This window comes from Babesia bovis (genome assembly GCF_000165395.2).
Source record: "Babesia bovis T2Bo chromosome 4 map unlocalized Chr4_1, whole genome shotgun sequence".
Classification (NCBI taxonomy): domain Eukaryota; phylum Apicomplexa; class Aconoidasida; order Piroplasmida; family Babesiidae; genus Babesia; species Babesia bovis.
The window spans coordinates 1,221,928-1,242,806 of record NW_026261571.1 but is presented as its reverse complement, the minus strand read 5'-3'; the positions used below and the strand labels follow the sequence as shown (position 1 = coordinate 1,242,806).

Genomic DNA, 20,879 nt, shown 5'->3' with positions numbered 1-20,879 from the left:
AGATGAGCCTATATGATTTCAATTGCATTTATAGTAACTAATAATTCCACATATTCATCAAGTGATAAACAAGTTTCTTGTGGATGTAGAAATTTTTCATCATGTATACACGAGTTCATAAAATAAATAATGGTTGACCATACTTTTATACTGAACTTAGGCATTCTGTAACATTAAAATATTGGTTTGACGTTGATAATATTCACGTCTTTGAGCGGTTTGTCGTCGCTATTCGTCGGTACCTGCAATATGTCATCTTATGGATTTAGACACCAACCTGTTCTATTGCCTGTACTATATCTGTTCCTGATATGACCCTGCCAAATACTGTATGTTTCCCATCTAACCACGGACATAGCACCGTTGTGATGAAGAATTGCGATCCATTGGTATTTGGTCCAGCATTTGCCATTGAGAGGGTAAAAGGTCTGTCGTGCTTCAAGTGTGGTACTATTTCGTCTTCAAATTCATTACCCCAAATGGATTCCCCTGTATTAATTGTGCAGTGATGTACACAACTCACCTCCGGTACCGTCTCCGCTAGGATCACCTCCTTGTATCATGAAATTTGGAATAACACGGTGGAATGTGCAATTATTGTAATATCCATTCAGCGCATGGACGGTAAAGTTTTCTACCGTTTTACTACAGTCCTTGTAGAACAGTCGCACATGAATATCACCCATGTTTGTATGGATAATAGCCTCACGTGCTAGTCGTTCACCTATATGTGTGGACGATATCCCTATCAAGCATGTCACTCCAATGATTAAACGCACCTTTAGTTGTTAGTTGACCTGTACTCGGGTCCACATGGGCGCCTACATCACGTGTCTCTAAACTTTCTTCAGTTGGCTCCCTATTGCTAAATACATAAAGTTTCTGCTTTTGATATCCAGTGGCCAGAATAATTGGGTCCATCACGTCCTTACTCTCGGAACGTGATGAAGATATGTGCCCTTTATTCGATATATTCTGCAGGAGAGCGACTTTCAAAAACCTGATTGACAACTCTGACCTTCCAATGAGGCGCACCAAATTGTTTGTATGGATATTAACCACCTTAATCCCTAGTAAGCAGGGGTATATTAAATAGTTAGAGGACGAATCAAAAGTCATTCCACTATATTCACCCTGCTCCGTACCCAATTTGGCTAACTCAATCTCCTGTGCCCTGCGTTTTAAAAAATCTACAGATTCCAGGTGTAATGACGATGCATTCGGATCACTCTGTGCAGCTGAATACATTAAAGCGCTCTCGTCATAAACCCTTATTAGTTTCATAGTTACGAAACGGTATAACCGAATCATTCCGTCGTGGCAATGCATTGCAGTGAATTCTCCATTGGGCGATATAGCCATTGACACTACGTGGGTACTAACTTTACGCATTTCGTATAAATCAGTGTCACCTTTCATCTGGAATTGTAATTGCGATTGTTTTGATGGGAATTTAAAGGTATTTGCATCAAAGACATCCACGTCACCGTGGCGATTTGCAGCTAAGCATACATCATACCTTGAATTATGGACCATGGTATGTATGTCTTTCGTACTGATTGACACTATGCGTTCAGGTTTCGAGCTGATAGAAGGTTTGTAGATATAGACTTTACTATCACCGGCAGAAGCTCTGAAGATCATATACCAAACGATGTACAAACTTACATTGCGAGTATTGTATGCGGTGAACTGGAGGTCGTTATAAATTCAAAACATAGTGGTACAAACTCCAGATTAATCCTGGTTACAACGTCGAATGATGGAAAGTCGATGTGATTATATTTACGATCCAAAGCGATACTGCCTAATACAAGACCGTCGAGTGACGCCCTCATATGTGTGATTCGCGCTTTATGCGCTTCAATACGCTTTACAAATTGTACTCCATCAGTGTCGTAGTACCAGAAGTTGATGTAACCATCATCGCTTCCGGTGGCAATATACCTAGTCGATGCGCTTGCAACCACTGACCTCAATGAATCTAGATAATTATAACTTACCATGCCTTACATTTGCTTTATGCCCAAAGCTACGTTCATAACGGGTGGCGGAAGGTATATTTTGCAAATATAACGAATCGTTAAAATCGACTGTAAGATATGGCATCCTATAGTGGTAAATTACCTTTTCTTTTCTTGGTTGTACTCGATGTATCAACAATAGGTTGAGGACCTGAAAATGTTTTTGAACTTTATAATTTTGCAGTATTGTTAGACAATCAGTAATATAGTAACCAATGATACCTAGATAATACGCTGACAACAAAAAACCTACCAAATTCCTCCTCACTACTGCTGTGATCGGGTGATGAATGATCACTCATTATTGCATAATAATATACGTTTAACGTATAGAAATCTTGTCAATTAGTCAATGAGATAGGTACCAAAGGCCAATGGGTTTTAAGGAAAATCGACAATATATTCACAACACTTTAATAATTTACATAAATCTGGAAATAAGAATAAAAATCCTCTAATATATATGTTTTAGGTAATGCAATGTGTAGCCCTACTGTGTATTAATGTCGTCTTCCATATATTAGCACAAACAGTTAGTTCTAATTAGTTAATAAATGGGCAGTAGGGTTTATTTTTAACTAATAAATTAATTTAAAATGTATTCCCAAATATGTGTACAAGGCTGAAATAATCGTTATTCCACTGACTAGTATTCCTCATATTATTCAATGGGCATCAACCTTCTTTAACTTCAAACACTTCAAGTCGATGTTTTATACTTATGGAAACCGAAAATGTGGCCAATAAGGTTAAAATGGCGCTCTGGCTGCCTCCTACATGGTACAGACTCAAACCACATCTAGAGCAATATAACGAAGGCAGACCATTAGAAGTTGAAATTTTGGTTAACAACGACAACGAAATTGTTGACAAAGCAGTTTACGATATTATGTTGAAAGAAGGCAATATATGTATGTTAACTACCAATTTTACTTATAAAACTCACCTTTGCCGAGCATTGGGCAAGGACATGCCTGGTATGTTGCAGCTATGCGCAGTGGCTATTTCTATCATACCGCAAAATATAGAATTACATTACGCGCAGATATTGGTAGTCAATTAGAAGATACTCAGACTTCTGTCTTTGAGAGTACGGAACGAATATTTGATACTGAGAACCTTGTTAATTCATCTGATGAGGAAGCTGAATTTTCAACTTCTCCAACAAAGCCCGCTATATTCTTTTTGTTATACACCAAGGAAGACGTACTGAACTGTAACATAGCTGTTTTGAAACAACGCATACTTACAACTGTGGAAATATTGAAAGTGCTATATAGCAACGTAACTTTGGTGTTGGTTTTACATGCGTTGCGTTTATATGCTTTGCATGGCAACAACCAAATAGGTGACACTCAATTATCGCAAGAAAGTCAGAGTCCCTTGGTTCACAACGTTGCTTTGGATGAGATCATATGTTCTCTTGTAGTGGAGCATCAGGTTGATACCATCGAAGCGGAAGACGATGTTGAACTGGTACGTGTCAATATACTTGAATACACGCTACAGGCTAAACTCATGCTCAATGCATGTTCAGCTACAGAGCTTTGTGTCAATCCTAAAAACTCAATGTACTTTCGATCAAAGCCTCAATCGGATAACACAGAAGAAATACCGCTAATTACACGAATGTATGTTTGGCGACTAGTTAATATATCTATATAGATGGATTGCTCAGTTACAGCAAATACCCGAATTAGGGAAGGAAGCCGCTATTGCCATTGCCAATATGTAAGTTGTTTTCATAAGCACTATTTAAATACAGCTATCCTACACCATCAGATATTATGGAAGCAGCGGCGAACTCCCCTGAGCTAGTGGTAGACAAACTGCGGAACATAAACGTTGGCAGCCGGGGATCTCGTAAGTTCGGCCTATCATTAGCTAAGAGGTACGTTATTTGATATATTCCTATCACTTCAATAGAATAACAAATCTTTTTTCTCCCACTCTCACAGAAACCTCGTTTGTCATGGATGATAATGACATGTAACGCAGTAAAATGTGCATTTACCGGTGTGTAATTGTCAACAAGATGGCAATACCTCTCTAGATACGCCTGATGGAACCATTCTTTATATATCACATCTTTATACACAACCGCCTACACACCAGGCTTCACGTTGGAAACATTAGGTCTAATCTGGCATATATGGAATCACATTGATGTTATTCATATATAATGCTTGATTTTTAGTGTTCCTTAGTCTCACATGCTTTTCATGTGGATTGATTTTGTGCCCCTTGATGTGTATGTAAATGTAAAACTAATCATAGCCTTCCTTCTACAATATACACCTAGACATATCGAATATAATATATTCTATATATAGATTCATGTATAATATTATGAGAGCAAATAAGTTTCTATTGATGCGACTATAGAGTATAGATTCTTTTGGGGAATGTCCAACCATCATTGCTGGCGGCTGATTTAACATCTACATCTAAAGGGTACATGCTATATATTGATAAAAGGAATCCTAGAATCAAATGACTCTTTTTGATACATTTGTTACGTTGCTGATACCGAATGAATATAACAAAGTCTTTTTTCCCCTTGACTGGGATATATTTAGGATCATGTTACATGAACAAAAATGAATCAATTAGGACAAACGTCAGGGCTATGCCATCTATGGCATATTTAACGCCTTACCAACGTTTTGTCGGACATCGGTCATTCCGGACATCTGTTAACAGTTCACCTGAGAGTGATAGTGATGTCACTTTACCTGTGACTAAGCATATTACCGCCAAGGAATTTATCGGATTATTGCCAAATACTCAAGGTAATACCACCGCCAGTGATAACACTACTACAAACGGCGGTAGACAGCTGTATAAATTGGTGGGATGGGTGAGAAAAACAACGGAAAATGCTGAGAAGACGGGCACATACATTGAAGTGGTAGATGGTACATCCCCTTCGCATGTCTCCGTGGTGGTTTGGAGTAGCCATCCGAATTACGGGATGCTGAGAAACGTAAACGTTGGGGATGCAATTACGGTTATTGGAATGGCGGAAAAGAAATTGTTAAAAACAAATTTATCAGCTACCAGCCTAAGATTAGTGGTTGACGGTAGGGAGGAGGGTCACTCAGTATCCTTACATCCATCTTTTAAAGACATGCGTGACCTAGACCCTGTGGGTCTAAATGGTATATATCCAATGACGTATTTACGCGAACATGTTAATTTTAGATCGAGAAACGCCGTTATGCAGGCTATATTTAGAATTAGAAGCGCTGTAACCGAAGGGTTGTATCATATAATGAAGGTATGCCATGTCACGGGATCATTATACAGCTTGCAGAAACGATCTTTTATAAACGTTACTACACCATTGCTAACCACTGTAAATTGTGAAGGCATGGGAGATATCTTTGAGGTTTGTAATGTTGTGTTGTGTTAAAATGGAAGCAGGTCATTCCACCAAATATTGGCAACAATGAGGGGGTTAGTAATGTCTTTATCTTGGTTATTGACTACAGATCGATAGAACATTTCTGAGTGTCTCTGGTCAACTAGAGTTAGAGGCGTTATGTTCTGGTTTTAGCAGAGTCTGGAAGCTTGGGCCGGCCTTTCGAGCTGACAGATCAGATGTTTGTGTCCATTTGTTAATTTATATCTTTCAGACACCACGACACCTTTGCGAATTCTGGATGCTTGAGGCTGAGATGGTAGGTCCCGATCTTAAGGTGAGTGTATAACTTGGATATCATACTAACTAGGACCTTATTAATGTGATCCATCAAATAATCATTGGTTCGGCACGTACGATTCTAGATAACTGCAGAGATGACATCTTGCTTTTGGAAAGACATTTTAAAACAAGCATTATCAAGCGCCTCGAAACCCTTGTAGGCACTGGTAGTTCAGGGCAGGATTCCCTTCCAAGGCATTTAACTGATGACCCTAACTACTGCGAACCTCAACCGATCCATACGCTGGAGTATAAGGAGGCCTTGTCTATACTAAATCGCGCTATAGAAACGGATGAATCCTATGAACATTCAAAACTGGAATGGGGAGACCAATTATCTGCAGCTCATGAGCGTAGTTTACTAAGCATACTTGAATCACCTCTTGTTGCGGTTGTCCAATACCCTCGTGCTATTGCGCCATTTTACATGCAGCAGCTGGACGGCGGTGTAGTGAATAATGTGGACATATTTGCCGAGGGGGTCGGGGAAATTGCTGGAGGATCGATAAGAGAAGTCAATTACCCCGAATTAGAGAAGTATGTCTATAGTTATGCACTTATTATATTCAGATCTATGCAAGAGCATGGTGTATATGGTAAGGATTACGCAGGGTATGTTATTCTAGAGTCTTTTTATATATTCACAGGTATCTTGAGCTACGAAAGTTTGGTAATGTTCCCCATGGTGGTTTCGGAATCGGCTTTGAGCGTATGATCATGTTTTTACTTGGGATCCAAAACATAAAGGATGTCATACACTTCCCGAAAGTGAGACGGAAGCACTATGTGGAATGAAGTACGTAATTCATCGAAATAATCCCATGTGTTTTAATTGGGCGGTAGATCTGTCAACTTCCCTCAGTAATGCTGATATATTTTGTAACGCCTATGAATTATAACATTATACAGAAATAACCATACTTTGTTTGCTTTATATTGATTCTCTGTCATTTTTGTCAACAGTTCCGACTTTTCCATCCAAATGTTTACGTCACTGTATATTCATAACAGATATATATAATCTTGACAGGTTATGTAATGAAGTCAAGCAACATAGAAAATCACTGTAAAACCCAAAGCGATACAATGGTCGCTCCAACAGAAGGGACAATCAATATATAACAGAGACATATGTCACAGCATTGTGATGGTTGTCTGTAATGTACTACTAGGTGATACATTCAAAAAAGGTAAGATAAAATAAAAACATACTGTCCGCTATGAAGAGCTTTATTCTGTAGTCCGTAGGGCGTAAGGCTGTTTATCTTTGACCTTTTGTAACTAGACGCAGAATAAACAGAACCCTCTTCACGGTGATATGATCTCTTAGATGGAGTTGTAATTATCTCTTTATGAGAAGATGTATAGAACCTATTATCGTCATCTATGTACTGGGATTTACTGAATGGATTAGATGATCTACTTAATCTGGCTGCACTATTAGTTTCTATATACTGGGACACTGCTAGTGAATCATATGTATTTCTATTATTCTTTGTAGGAGTCTTCATATTGCTGTTTATATGTTGTTTTCATTTGTGACTTTTACTTGTTAAATATGTATTCAGCAAGTATGACATGGGAAGCGCTGCAGCAAGCATCTCGTGGAAATCATTTTCCACTGGCACTTCCTTTAGTCACACATAAAGACACCGGATTCTTATATATTGTAATTATTTTATTATACATAAAGTATGGTCTCATCTATATATAAATATTAATAACAATAATGGAATTACGTTCACAGCCATCATGTTTATAGCCGAATGACAAAATATTGCAATGTTGCAAAATAATCTCTGCAAAATGTTAAACGTATAACGTGAATCATCATGGAAGGTGCAATGTATTAATCCCCTGGCTCAATGTTCAGCTACAGATCATTGTGCACACAAAACGGTGTTATATGAATAGTTTAAATATAAAATATAATATGATTGTGTATATGGGTTGATGTGTTTTATATATAAAGTGTGATTGTAGTAACGCGTGCATCGTTGCGTGTGGTTAACCGGCAACCCAACGTAGACCGATCCAGGAACGTTACATCAGCCATATGGAAAAGCCATAAAAATGGCGTACATTAGTTTTTGATTTTTCGGTAGGCTGCGTTGTCGTTTGCGTCATTGCTGGGATAGTACGGTACTTAATAAAAATATTCACTTCAAGAAATCAGATCGCAGCGTGGTATTGTAATTCTCACGGTTAGTCTCTTGCGTAGTAATTTCGCTTTAATTGCTAAAATGGCTGAGCACGTTGTTAATCATGTGGAAAATGAAGGGGATAAGGAAGATAGTCACAAGGGGAAGACAGAAATGATTTCTTCTCCTGATGAGGACTCCATATCGGAGCATAACTCTGAAGATGGGTCTAGTAATGAAGTATTAAATGGCGATGTTGACTCCAGAGATACGGGCAGTGTCACTGAGGAAAATGTTGAGGTCCTATCGCCCCAATCTAATGACGATGTTTCCATTCCAGCTGACATGAGTTTAACGCATGAATCAGTTGATCCCGTAGTGGGTAACACTTCTTATGCCTATGAAGTATCAACTCCGGATGACGTATGTAGTCCCTATCGTGCATCCGATGCCGAAGAGCACTTCTACAGTGTAGGCCAGGACCCCGAGGCATTAGATGAAGAACTGTTAGCCAATGAAATGACTACATCGGATACAACACGTATTAAACACACTTTATCTGGTCCTATAGATGAACACTTGATGGACCAGCTACATCGCGATGTATATCCAGATTTATCTGCGAAGGATACGCCGAAATCCAAGACGTACACAATAGTTCATGAGAATATATTGAACTTGGATCATGTACAGCCTAGTGATTCGTCAAATGACGTTCCCCTTGATACCACTCCTGTGGAACCAACGTCTAGTGACGTTGTCATTGCATCCGACGAAAGTGTTACTTCCAATGATGACACTGATAATGACGATTTACAGGCATCGTGTTCCTCTGATCCCAAGGAGAATAGTAGTCCGGAAGATTCATCTATTGATTCGCAGCCTAACGACGACACTGCTGATGGACCACTACCGGATGAAGGCAGTGCTACAGATAATGCCATCAATTCTGGGCCACCACAACCTGATGAATCTTCTAGTTTCTGGAAAGATAGTGATGTAGAGCCTGTGTCCAGATCGGCTGACGATTCTAATACTTCCCCTTCTAAAAGTGTTAGCATTCATAGTGACGATCAGGATACTATTAGAGATGCCGAGGTTAAGCCAAAGGTTTTCAACATATCACGTAAATCTTCCAAGAAGCGTTTGGATAAGGTGGTGGCTGGTACCAGTGAGAATCCAATTGACATTACTGATTTGACTGTTGATTCGGGCAGTCTGTTGCAGTTATACCAAAACGATTATTTCGACGCTTATATGCACATGCATCATTTATATCATAGGAAGGAACCTGGAGTTCACGAATATCTGGTCAATTTGCTCTATTCAAAACGCACTGATTCAGAGGTTATGTTTTACCTTCCTCAGTTATGTCAACTGTCAATATCTAAGTATGGTAAATCGTCTTTGCATCGGTTTCTTTTGGACCGTGCTTCTACCTCTATGCATTTTGCATTAAAGCTTTCGTGGTTTTACCAAGCCATCATATCGGATCAGGCTTCTAAGATTGGCCATTTAGCGCAGAAAATGACGCAGGAAACTGAGATGGCCGTTGTCAATTGTAAGTTAATATCGCCGTTGTCACAGTCAGCTGCTCCCACGGTTGACAAGGAGTTGAACCTATGTTCTAAGGGTTTATTAATTCGTCGTGCTGCTATTACTGCTATTCGTGCTGGTCATGAGGGCATTTTCAACACTGCTACACATATTGATGCACTTTTACGGCCTACCATGCCTAAGCAGATGATTTACAATGCTACTACATTACTGTGTCCCTTTTCTAAAGTGAAGGTGCCCACTCCTTACTCTAAGATTGGTGACCCATTAGACCTGGAGACTCCACCATATGTGGAGTGCCCTGATGAAATCCAGTATGAATTGGAGCGATTAATGATGAAGCAGCGTCGTTTGGATTACTTTAACATGTTGAGCAATTTCGTCAAGTTGTGTATGGAAGTTTCTAAGTTGTTGACTACTATAGCCAAGCGTGATGCTCGTCTACCGCTATTAACATTGTTTGCAAAATCCATGAATGAGTGGATGTTAGTCCAACGTTGTGTGGTAGCTGCTTATGAGGAGAGTTTTGCGTACCGTGGCCTATCTCTGCCAATGAACAAGATGGGTAGAGACAAGCAAACTAATATCCCATTCCAGTTTCTGAGGATTGTCGAGGATGAAATTAAAATATTCCTGTCTAAAAAACGTGCACCGTTCGTCCTTTACTTTGAAATCGCAAATCTTGACGAGGACGTCAGGGTTATATCTCGTGGTGAGCAGGGAAAGAGTATAGAGAGTATAACTTTCCGTGACATGTATGTCTATGAGGCCATAGTCAAGGACCTTGTGGCCTCGGGGCTACTAGATGTTGCCGATGTATCGTACGTAATGAACCCGTTGGAGTGCATCAGGTATACCATGGGTATGTTGCCTCCGGAAGTGCTGCAAAGTCACAATGAACGCCGTGAGCAATTTAAAGGCAGGCCTCTGGATAGTTGGCGCGGCGAGGATGACAGTGTATCGTCACTTTTATCTGCGATTCACGGTGTTGCTATTGGCTCGAGTATCAAGTCAATGATCCAACACAGGCAGGAGAATTACAATAGCAATTCGCCTCACTCTGCTTCTGAAACCAAGTTCCCAATTCTTGAGCGCATGAGTCCTGAAGAGGCTAAGGCTTATATTTTCCCCGAGCTATTTGAGGAGAAGAAGAAGAAACTGCGTAAATACAGCCCTTACGGCAACCTAGAGTCGTGGAACGTCCGTGCAGTGATAATCAAGGGTGGTGATGATTTACGACAGGAGTACATGGTTAACCAGCTACTGTTACTATTCAAGGAAATATTCGCCAATGCCCACCTGCCACTCTGGATACGCCCGGTTGAAATACTTGTCACGGGTCCTAACTGTGGGATCATAGAGTTCCTTCATGACACATGTTCGGTGGACGTGGTCAAGCGCAAGTTTAATGTGGACTCCATCGCCCGCGCCTTCGAGCGCATGTACGCCAAGACGATATACGAGGCCCGCAAGAACTTCATTGAGAGTCACGCGGCTTATTCTATCATATCATATTTGTTACAAGTAAGGGATAGACACAACGGTAACATTTTGCTGGACAGTGATGGTCATGTCATCCACATTGACTATGGCTTCTGTCTGTCTAATACTCCCGGTAACATTAGTTTCGAGACTTCACCGTTCAAGTTGACTAAGGAATACGTGGACGTCATGGGAGGAGAGACTTCTGACAACTTTGGTTACTTCAAGGCGCTGGTTATTCGCGGCCTTCTCGAAGCTCGCAAGCACATGGACCGCATTGTACTCCTGGTTGAGATGATGACTGACGCCCATAAGATGCCGTGCTTCGCCGCTGGCACTACATATACCATGGATATGCTTAGAGAGCGGTTTATGTTGAACTTATCTGAGGATGTGTGTATCGATCGCATTGTTGCCATGATTGAGGAATCGCTGTACAACTTCACCACGGTACAGTACGACAACTTCCAGCGCTTGACAAACGGTATAAAATAACTGTAATTTAAGTTAATACATATACTTTTGTTTACACGTTGCTTGCGATGGTTGACGCGTCGCAGGATGAAGGCTCATTGCAGGAAGAAGTTGACGGAGTAGCCTTCCAGCAAATCGACGAGTCTATAGACCAGCTGGACTTCGGAGGTTTAACTAGTTTCGAAGCCAATGAAGATCTCCAGCAGGCAATTGAACAGGATGAGTTCATTATTAACAATGTTGCTTCACGGGTAGGGGTGTCCAAGGCACTTAACCACGGTGTGAAGCTAAGCTCAATTATCAAGGCGAAAGCCTCACGGTTGAACGAGGCCACGGCACAGGAGTTGCTTGGCGTTGTACTGGATCTGTATTGTACTCACTTTTCTACCCGAGAGGGTCCCGTAACAAGTAGTTATAGATCACAGGGTGACGAGCCTTTGGAGTTGGATTTCGTTAAATTGTCCAAATTCTTCTCTTCAAAGGTTCTTGCCTATTCCCCGTTATCCTGGAACACTTTGCCGAAGCCTGCAACGGCAGTTACCACTGAATCGCAACCTGCTAAGAGGAACCGTACCGAGGAAAGTGTTGCTAAACCTCGTGAATCTAAGCGGAAGGAGTTAGGAACTATGGTTGATTATACGGACGCCCTGAATATACAGAGGCATACTGAAGAACTAAAGGCGCGTTTAATGTCTATGTCAGCTGATGACCCTATATCCTTTTGGGACTTTGTACTCGACCCCGACCCTAATAACGGTTACAACCAGACGTGTCATAACATATACGCCTTGACTTTCCTGGTTGTCAAGGGTTTGGTCAAATTTACACAACGTGAGCGTGAGACGCTCCTGAAGGTAAGTACTCTTAAATGTTGGCCAATATCACCCAGGGCATTGCTGAAGTCACTGACAACGAGGAAAACTGTCAGGGTATTGTAAGTGCACTGTCTTACGACCGGTGGCTGCAGTTAGTGGAAGAGCGCAATCATTCTTGATTGCGCATATCACTTTAAATCGTAATTATAAATGCAGTATCGGTCACTAACAAGCACATAGCAATCAACTTTTAAGTGGTGTATGTCATTCACAACTCAATGTCTAAACAGTATTCACATCGGTTGTCTACCACCAGGAACAGTGCGCAGGAGCATCAGCGCTTCGTCAGCACTTGGTTGCGCGATTTTAATATTTCCAGTGCCTTGTTGACAGTTTCTGTGGCGGCACTGCTAAGTGAGGCAGCCTTTGGTCTTCGGTCAGTTTGCGGCTTTGGTCTTTTCTCAACAGATTTCTTTTGCAAACGGCCCCTGTCATGATCCTTTGATCGCGGTCGTTTGTCAGATTTACTGGATGTTGTACCCAATCGTCTTTTGTTTGGTTGGGACGTAGCACTTTCATTAGCAGCATGCCGCGGGTCAAACAATATCTCACTAGGTTTCTGCTTAAGACAGAATGACGTAGCATAGTGGCCCAGATGCAGTTTCTTGAAGTCGAATATTCGCCTCAAATCGCGCGAGTATGTCTTGTACGATTGTACCGACGACCTGAACGCACCCTGTCCCGATATAAGTAAATCATGATCCCCTGCCACGATGTCGCAGAAGCAATTCCGCAAGAAGTTAATGTTGTACCCTTTAAAAGTGCGTAAGTGCTTGGGGACATAGGTCTGCTCTATATACGACCAAACTACACCTTCCATTATTTCCTTGACGCATACACCACGTTTTCTCAGGGCATTGATAAATTGTGCCTCGTGGCGCATAAGCAGTAGGATTGCGTGGCCAGTGCCCCCAAGTCGCGCAGTTCTACCTGATCTGTGTATGTACTCCTCTAGTTGTTGTGGCGGGTCATACTGAATAACCCGTTTAACCTTTGATAGATTCAGGCCCCGTGAGGCCACATCAGTTGATATCATGACAGCTCGATCGCTGCTCATGAAGTCGTTGACGTAACCGGTTCTATATATGATATAGTAGCACTAGAACAACATACCTGTCGGTTCCGCTCATGCTGCCGTGTAACATTAATATAGGTACCTTGTCAAATATCAAGGGCCCGCGCCTACGTTCGTCAGATACTGACCTGAATGACATTGATTCATTCCCTTTAGTTAACATGTAATCATCTATAGCATCATTATGACCCAGGAGCTTCTGGTACTTCTTGGAATCAGTAGGCATGTTCGATTTGTTTTGACCACCGATAGTAGGCCACGTCAATGTCATGAGTAACCTGTGATAGAACACCACCGATTGGCAGTTGGCCACAAAAATAAGCACCTTTTCATCATTGGATAAATACTTCAATAACAGGGACACCAGCGCTACGAACTTGTCCTTGGGCTCAATCAGTACGTACTCATGTGTTAGTGTAGCGGGTAACGCCAAGATATCGTCCTCGATACCGATAGTCTCTCTCCGGTTGCGCAAACAGAAGTCAGCCAACTGTTGCACTGCATCCGTCAAAGTTGCTGACGTCATTACTGTTTGAACGTCGAAGGTGCCACTTTCCTCGCTGTGAGTGCATAAGAATTTGTATATGGCGCGTATCTTGGTTTCAAAGCCCATATCCAACAAACGATCGGCCTCATCCAACACGAATAACTCTATATTCGAGACATTGAATGACGCAGTGCTATCACAATGATCTAGCACACGTCCTGGAGTTCCTACGAGTACTGTTATACCCTTACGGATTTGCGCCTTCTCAGATTTCCGGCTATCTCCACCTGCGGTTTAATGATGTTGCCTTTGCGGTACCTACCTTTGATGGCAGCGACTACTATCCAGGGAAAGGGCCGTGATAAAGTAGCCATGGTAGCCTGGGTCTGTATTGATAGCTCCCTAGTGGGACATATTATCATGACCTAAGAGATATATTTCAGTTCAAATACAACATACACGAGTGCCATCTTCTCGAGTTATCTTAACTCCATTCTTAGGACAGACAAGCCGCTGCAATGCAGGCACCAGGAAGGTAAGAGTCTTACCAGATCCTGTGGCGCTACGGATAAGGACATCAGCACCGTTTATAATTTTAGGTATGGCTCTGTATTGGATGTGAGTCATGTGCTCAAATCCAGAAGATTTCAATGATCGGATTACACGATCACTTAAGACGTTTGCGATTGTATCGAATGAACCAGCAAATAGAGATGGATCTGGGTTGCTAACAGCATCTTGCTGCGGTGGAGCTATGCTACCACTCTCATTCGTTAAATCTTCGTTATTCTGCGATTCTATAGCTGAATATAGACGTAAAAGTGTTAAATTGTATCGAGAATGGCCTTCAAACACCCTCATGGCTACTATTGCAAATGAAATTCAACAATAATTAAATAGTACGACTAGCATCTGAAGCTTGTTTTAGGGGTATAACAACAGTACTAATACGCCATAGAAAGGATATATTGCGGAAGCTAAACATACCCCAGTGAATCAACGCCGAACATTACACTGGTATATGCCACGATACCATTACACATCCACTGGAAATGGGATTAATTAACTATTATAGGGGCCCGGGTTATTAATGGATTGTATATTTTGCCCAAAAAATGTTCGCGGCGGTATTCATCAGAGTCGGTCAATAAACAGAGTAACCTATAGCATAAGACACGTGCACACCTGGGCAACACAGCTTTAATGTCTAATAGACTCTTTTTTCGGGCCTTACTGTTGTAACCAGAGGTTTACCGCAGGTTTGCTGATTCGATGTGTGGCACAGCAATATACGACCAGTATCACGCCACGTTTATACCAACATAAACTCGTCTGTATGCCACGCACCGAGTGCTTGGAATTTATATAGCAGATATTAATAGTCCAAACGCCCCTGTGTCGTTTAATATTCGTATATTGACTTGGTGCATATTGGCCTTATACGAGCTTCCGCCGTACACCTCATATGCGCACTAATGGCATAGCCACGTCAATTAACAATATCACGTTCCTAGGACTGAGTAATAATTCGTGTTTGATATAATTCTATTTCATGATTGCATAAGACACTATTTTGCGTGAGCTGACACACACCATTCGCTTGTCAAAATGAAGCCTGCAAAGTTTCTTGAAAAGGACAATAGCCTTTCGAACAAATCGGTGTCTCGCATTGTGGCCACCGCAGCACAAAGGCATGAAAAATACTGCTTCGAGAGTGATGTTCAACCGTCGCAGGCTGATGCTGGTTCCCATACAGTAGTTGAGCGCAAGGCAGAACCGTCGACATTCGAAAATGAACCAGACAGGAAATCAAAAGCCGATGTAACCCATGCAGAAAAGGTGGAAAAGGCAAAGACATCTCATGTGTTTGAAAATGAACCACGTTCAAAATCAGAGGCACATGTTAGGTCATCTGATCCCATACCCGTGAAAAGTGATGTTGTAGTATTCGAAAACACGCCCGCTGAGTCTTCGGGAGCCCACGCAAGGGCCTCTGAAGCTGTGGAGCAGCCAATCGCGGAATGTGTCTTTGAAAACGAACCGGTTAGTGTCAGTGCTGCAAATGCCCGTGCATGTGAAAGGGTGGCGCCAAAGGATGAGATTGAGTCGATCTTTGAAAACATACCCGCCACAGTGAGTGTAGCGGATGCAAGGTCAAGTGAGGGCAACTTCCTTAAGGTCACCAGTGGTACCTTTGAAAACAAACCTCAGGAGCGTTCTAGTGCCAGTGTAAGGCACAGCGATCGCTTAGAAACGAAGTCAAGTGGAACATTCGAAAACCACCCGTCACACCATAAATCAAGGGCTGCCTTCTCCCATGTCATCCCCGTTTCAAGCGGCACCTTCGAGAATAAGCCTCAGGAACGTTCCAGCGCAAATGTAAGGTACGGCGACGCAGTTAAACCAAAAGGTGGAGAGACTTTTGAGAATGTTCCACAGAAGAAATCGACCGCTGATTTCTCTTATGGAGCGGCAGTCAACAGGGTATCCACGGAGAATTTCGAGAACGTCCCACGGGAACGCTCGATTGCTAGTGTCAGGCACAATGATTCAATGACCCCTAGTGTAAGCAGGGGTAACGCATTGCACGGTACCTATGAGAACGAACCCGAGTTGCGCTCATCTGCTACGTTCAAGTATGGTGAAAGTGTGGACATGGACAGCTTTGTTTCATCTGAAACCGTTTCAGGCACCTACGAAAACCAGCCAAGCCTCAGGTCATCGGCTACGTACCGTTATGACGAACAGGTTATTATTGACAACTCTGGAATCTACGAGGCCCAGGGTGCATTGGAAAGTAATGCCGATTTTACCACTGGCGGTTCCCTTATGAGTGAGCTTTACGCCACCATGGCTGAGTGCCGTATTGATGTGGGCAATGATATACACACTTAAAAGTGTGGGCTGCATACAAGTGGAATCCTGTGTTCAGTATCAACTGCCATTCGTGGGCTAAATGGCATGATACCGCTGGAATGTGTCACTAATCTATCATCTACAGTGATTATATGCTGAAAGCTATTGTTATAACATAAGAATTTTAATTTTGCCACTACACACTTTCATTGTATGCTACACACCGGTGCTTAAACCGGTTAATGTATTAGTACTAACGCCATGTTTTATTGCGTTGTTGATATTTAGGCGCCATTAACCGTGATTCCTAGGAATGTGTTCCTAGATGGCGGCGGTTGAAGGCTTGGAGAGCCATGACAACGCCCAGCTGTATTCTGACCTTGGATTAGGAATTGAAAAGCTTCACGTACCATATGCAGCGTCAAACTCCAGGGGTAAGTTATATACTTCGTACCTTTGTCATACTTCATCAGTTCGAGGTGCTGTGGCAGAAGCTTTCCAGCATCTAAGGACACTTTGGCACCCTAATATATCATGCTATACCGATATATTGAGGTTAGATGGCAGCAATTACATTCTAGTCTCGGAACAATATTCCGTGTCTCTAGATGATCTGCTGGATAGCTACCACGTTTCCTCACGGTATAATGAGAACAAACTCGATGTCTACGATATTGACCTATTCAACGTTGTACATCAAATAGTAACTGGTATACAGTACTTACACCTGCACGGTATAGAGCACGGGTCACTGGGGACGCATAATGTATTCCTAGATTCTAATGGAACTGTTAAAATAGGATGCTACGCCAGTGAATACCTGCGGCGTATAGCTTTGCATGTAATAGATGAAACTGCAGCCGACGAGTGCCCAAATCAACCAGATGCCAACTCAAAGCCTTACCCCGGAATTTTTCAACGTCCAAGCGACTTTGAGATGCTGTCAAAATGCTTTTCCGCACCGGAGTTGCTAAATCGAAAAAAACAGTTGTCATACAATGAATCAATGACAAATGATACTTGGAGCATTGGTATGATATGCTTACAGGTAATAAATGCGCTCATTGCCAAGAGGACTATAGAAACCAGTGGAAATAAATGTGCATCCACAAAGTTGTATCGTGATATTACGTCAATGGCACGTTGCTCTAAAAGTAGACCTATTGTCCAAGATGCCTTCGCCATTACCGCTAAACTAATATCTGTCGCTTGCTCCAATATGGAAAAGAGTCAATCATTACTAGGACTGAATGTAGAACAAATGTGCATTGATGCAATGAAGATGGATATCCCAGAAAATGATTTGAATTGTAGATCTAAAATTGCCCACTTGATAGATGCCCTCCTGGAGAGATACACAGACCTGGTACTCCAAGTTATGTGTAACCATGATAAACACGTCGATCCGCTATTAATTGCTTCAATAAGTAGTGGGCATGCAGAAGCAACTTGGACAAACGACATAAACAGATATGACCCAGTGGATCCTGATAAGCATCAGGCATCGGCTGATGGTGGCTTTGATGGAAATATAAGTCAAATTCATGAACATCCAGGATGCACGGTCAATAGTAATATATCTAGTAAACAAAATGATCAACGCTTTGTTATTAACAACGATGTGGAATTTTCCCATTCTGGTAATCATGTCGACCACCGAGAACCAGATGAGATATCGCAAGATGACAGTTACAAACAATATCGCAAATTGATAGAGACAGCAGTCGGAATCCTAATAGATTGGTTCACATCATCGTCATTAATCGCAAATATGGTATCGTTTCTAGGAATTGACCTTGACCAAGGTAGCTGTGACCCTACACGGGAACATAATGCAGATGTCCACTTGATATATACACTCTTTAACATGGCTAACACGTGCTTGGTTGTATCTACAGAAGCTAGACCAAGAGCGGTAGACCTGCTTTTGTTGTTCAAAAGGGTCAACACTAAATCACTTTCACATGAAGCTCCATATATGTGGAAGGTTACGTCGTATCACTGGGCAGATAACAAAACGAATAATGTTGGACGCATGACAATTGACTACTTCATAGAACGAAAGCATCGTAAACTATGCTTGGAAGAGACTAATAAGCGTATAATACCAATACATGTGGACGATCTATTTTACTTTTGGCGACTCATGGGCAACAACCCAATAGATGCCATTAGTGATCTTGATTGCGATCCTTATGTTGTCAATTATCAATACGAGTTTGTTGAATTGATTAAATTACTGGATATCATGAAGCAGGCTGATCTTTTCCCGATGATTATTGAGCATCAAATCAGACCGACGTTTGCCTATGCCAGGCAGTTTAGCTTTCTCTACCAGTGGATACGCTACCGACGATTTGAAAAGTTATTGTTCAACGCTAGTGAAAGCATACAGCAAATATCTACAGAAGCTTTATTAGACGTGCCTCCGGTACTCAGACGTTATATCTGGTGCGTCATACTCCAGGTCGATACCAACGTAAAACCCCCAATGTCGTACATCGAACCTCGTTACACAGACACTAACCTGGAATATGAAATATACAAGGTGTTTAAAAGGTTCAACAATGACCTTTTAGAGTCCAAGCGGGCTATGCAAATGATGGTTCATGCTATTGTTGCCATCAGGGTAACCTACGAAATAGACTGTTTACAAAAGTAAGTTTTGGACAGACACATTATATTCTGCAGCTCAATATACGCCACATTTGTGCCATTTTTACTGCTGTACTATGAATATTTCGACATATTCATGCAAGTGGTTTTCAAGGTATTCGATAAGTACCTCAAGCACTACTATATCAACTCAGGATCGTTCGTAAACAACGAGCTTGATGAGTTTGGCACCATGCTTATATTTTTTGATCCACAGTTAGCAGTGCATCTTCAGCAACTTGGCGCATACCCAGATGCATTCGCCCTGCCGTGGTTCATGAGCATATTTGCAGAAATAGCCTCAACGCAACAGCTTTATATGCTATATGATACTGTTCTTAACTATCCAAGAAACTTCGTCAAATACATTGCAATAGGAATTTTACATAGCGCACGAGAGGGTATCCTGCAAATATGCGACGCACCCAGGGCTCTATCGTATATCACCAGCATTCTAGACACCATCAATATACCCATGCTGAACTCAGTGTGCTCCCATATGTACAATACATGGGATTCGCTACTGTTCTCAGCCCAAGAACGTAGACCAAAGATGATAAGAACATCAAGTATACAAACGCCGGTGACACCCTATTGTGACGAGCCGAATATTTCAACACTAGAAACCACAACCTTCACATTCAACCTTGAAACATGCCCTAAATACAGATGCTTCACAGTTGATTTGAGTCAGAATCTTGGATTACTGGAAAAATGCCTAGTTGTGGATTTGAGACCAATGGAATCGTACAAATCAGGGCATCTGCCAAAGTAAGTTCTTCCCAACCATCATGCATAATACCCAGCTCATGTCATATCGATCATCTGTTACAATGGTTAGAAAAACGGGAACTAACTCACATAAATGAACTGGTTGAAGATATTGTAAGCGATAGTGTAACTATTTCGTCAGACTTATATGTGAGTTTAATCATGATCTAATACATCAGAACCACAGATCAATAAGATGCGGAAGAGAATTCAGATGGCTAAAATGTGCGAAGTGTTGTTGAAAAGGACTAGCGCACCGTGGCCACAGGAACGCCTACGAGAACAGGCGATACTATTGGCCGCAGGAGATGGAACAGAACTTGATCGTGAAATGGAACTTATACAAAGGTTGGTACTTGACTTCCATGTGCCACAATTGTGCTACTACCGCATAAACCCGGAGGACTGGCTGAAGTTTCTTACCACAGCCCAAGTATAAATCCACAAACACAGTATCACTTATAGTAAATCTTTTGTTGTAAACACTACGTATGTTGTCTCCCCTAGCCATAAAATATATTGTATGACATTTGCACTATTAAAGAGTCACACAAAAAAGTTATGACATACTAGAACTCAGGAATTGTACCACATGAGAAAAATATTGTGCTGTGCTGAAGCCCTCATAAATAGGAAACACTATTCTATAAACATGTTTTTCCATAAAGAGCAGCATTTCAAAATCACTGTAAATTGTTTTGAAATGTTTATGAACACAAATAAAATTCAAGTTTTTCAATAATAACTTTATGCCAATTATATATTTACAGAATTTC

General features: G+C 41.5%; 9 protein-coding genes across 9 annotated transcripts; 6 read left to right on the top strand and 3 right to left on the bottom strand.

The window, feature by feature from the left end:
• Window positions 1–153: 153 nt before the first annotated feature.
• Window positions 154–2,471, bottom strand: BBOV_IV009550 (Cyclophilin type peptidyl-prolyl cis-trans isomerase/CLD family protein). The gene is made up of 8 exons (XM_051767116.1): window positions 2,278–2,471; window positions 2,128–2,175; window positions 2,004–2,093; window positions 1,669–1,969; window positions 780–1,633; window positions 524–745; window positions 278–489; window positions 154–242 (listed from the first exon to the last, which is right to left on the bottom strand). The coding sequence occupies exons 1-8, from the start codon at window positions 2,324–2,326 to the stop codon at window positions 174–176; spliced, it is 1,845 nt and encodes a 614-aa protein (XP_051623328.1). The 5' UTR covers window positions 2,327–2,471; the 3' UTR covers window positions 154–173.
• A 122-nt stretch (window positions 2,472–2,593) lies between these two features.
• On the top strand, window positions 2,594–4,160 carry BBOV_IV009540 (uncharacterized protein). The gene is made up of 6 exons (XM_051766984.1): window positions 2,594–3,001; window positions 3,070–3,500; window positions 3,534–3,655; window positions 3,690–3,755; window positions 3,790–3,915; window positions 3,951–4,160. Exons 1-6 carry the CDS (start codon window positions 2,746–2,748, stop codon window positions 4,015–4,017), a joined length of 1,068 nt encoding a protein of 355 aa, XP_051623327.1. The 5' UTR covers window positions 2,594–2,745; the 3' UTR covers window positions 4,018–4,160.
• A 107-nt stretch (window positions 4,161–4,267) lies between these two features.
• BBOV_IV009530 (putative asparaginyl-tRNA synthetase) lies at window positions 4,268–6,595 on the top strand. The gene is made up of 8 exons (XM_051767100.1): window positions 4,268–5,304; window positions 5,341–5,415; window positions 5,451–5,483; window positions 5,519–5,629; window positions 5,663–5,725; window positions 5,759–6,267; window positions 6,301–6,342; window positions 6,378–6,595. Exons 1-8 carry the CDS (start codon window positions 4,558–4,560, stop codon window positions 6,523–6,525), a joined length of 1,728 nt encoding a protein of 575 aa, XP_051623326.1. The 5' UTR covers window positions 4,268–4,557; the 3' UTR covers window positions 6,526–6,595.
• BBOV_IV009525 (uncharacterized protein) lies at window positions 6,355–7,705 on the bottom strand. The gene is made up of 3 exons (XM_051767028.1): window positions 6,943–7,705; window positions 6,652–6,724; window positions 6,355–6,616 (listed from the first exon to the last, which is right to left on the bottom strand). Exons 1-3 carry the CDS (start codon window positions 7,239–7,241, stop codon window positions 6,536–6,538), a joined length of 453 nt encoding a protein of 150 aa, XP_051623647.1. The 5' UTR covers window positions 7,242–7,705; the 3' UTR covers window positions 6,355–6,535.
• Window positions 7,706–7,933: 228 nt separating this feature from the next.
• BBOV_IV009520 (Phosphatidylinositol 3- and 4-kinase family protein) lies at window positions 7,934–11,495 on the top strand. Its single transcript, XM_001610824.2, has one exon. The coding sequence runs from the start codon at window positions 7,974–7,976 to the stop codon at window positions 11,403–11,405; it is 3,432 nt and encodes a 1,143-aa protein (XP_001610874.1). The 5' UTR covers window positions 7,934–7,973; the 3' UTR covers window positions 11,406–11,495.
• On the top strand, window positions 11,423–12,438 carry BBOV_IV009510 (Nse4 C-terminal DNA repair family protein). The gene is made up of 2 exons (XM_001610823.2): window positions 11,423–12,238; window positions 12,274–12,438. Exons 1-2 carry the CDS (start codon window positions 11,453–11,455, stop codon window positions 12,376–12,378), a joined length of 891 nt encoding a protein of 296 aa, XP_001610873.1. The 5' UTR covers window positions 11,423–11,452; the 3' UTR covers window positions 12,379–12,438.
• A 65-nt stretch (window positions 12,439–12,503) lies between these two features.
• On the bottom strand, window positions 12,504–14,782 carry BBOV_IV009500 (DEAD/DEAH box helicase family protein). The gene is made up of 4 exons (XM_001610822.2): window positions 14,281–14,782; window positions 14,144–14,246; window positions 13,373–14,108; window positions 12,504–13,338 (listed from the first exon to the last, which is right to left on the bottom strand). The coding sequence occupies exons 1-4, from the start codon at window positions 14,680–14,682 to the stop codon at window positions 12,534–12,536; spliced, it is 2,046 nt and encodes a 681-aa protein (XP_001610872.1). The 5' UTR covers window positions 14,683–14,782; the 3' UTR covers window positions 12,504–12,533.
• Window positions 14,783–15,309: 527 nt separating this feature from the next.
• Window positions 15,310–16,861, top strand: BBOV_IV009490 (uncharacterized protein). The gene has a single exon (XM_001610821.2). The coding sequence runs from the start codon at window positions 15,430–15,432 to the stop codon at window positions 16,714–16,716; it is 1,287 nt and encodes a 428-aa protein (XP_001610871.1). The 5' UTR covers window positions 15,310–15,429; the 3' UTR covers window positions 16,717–16,861.
• Window positions 16,862–16,977: 116 nt separating this feature from the next.
• Window positions 16,978–20,577, top strand: BBOV_IV009470 (Protein kinase domain family protein). Its single transcript, XM_001610819.2, has 5 exons — window positions 16,978–17,111; window positions 17,151–19,335; window positions 19,369–20,103; window positions 20,139–20,253; window positions 20,291–20,577. The coding sequence occupies exons 1-5, from the start codon at window positions 17,003–17,005 to the stop codon at window positions 20,540–20,542; spliced, it is 3,396 nt and encodes a 1,131-aa protein (XP_001610869.2). The 5' UTR covers window positions 16,978–17,002; the 3' UTR covers window positions 20,543–20,577.
• The last annotated feature ends 302 nt before the right edge of the window (window positions 20,578–20,879 follow it).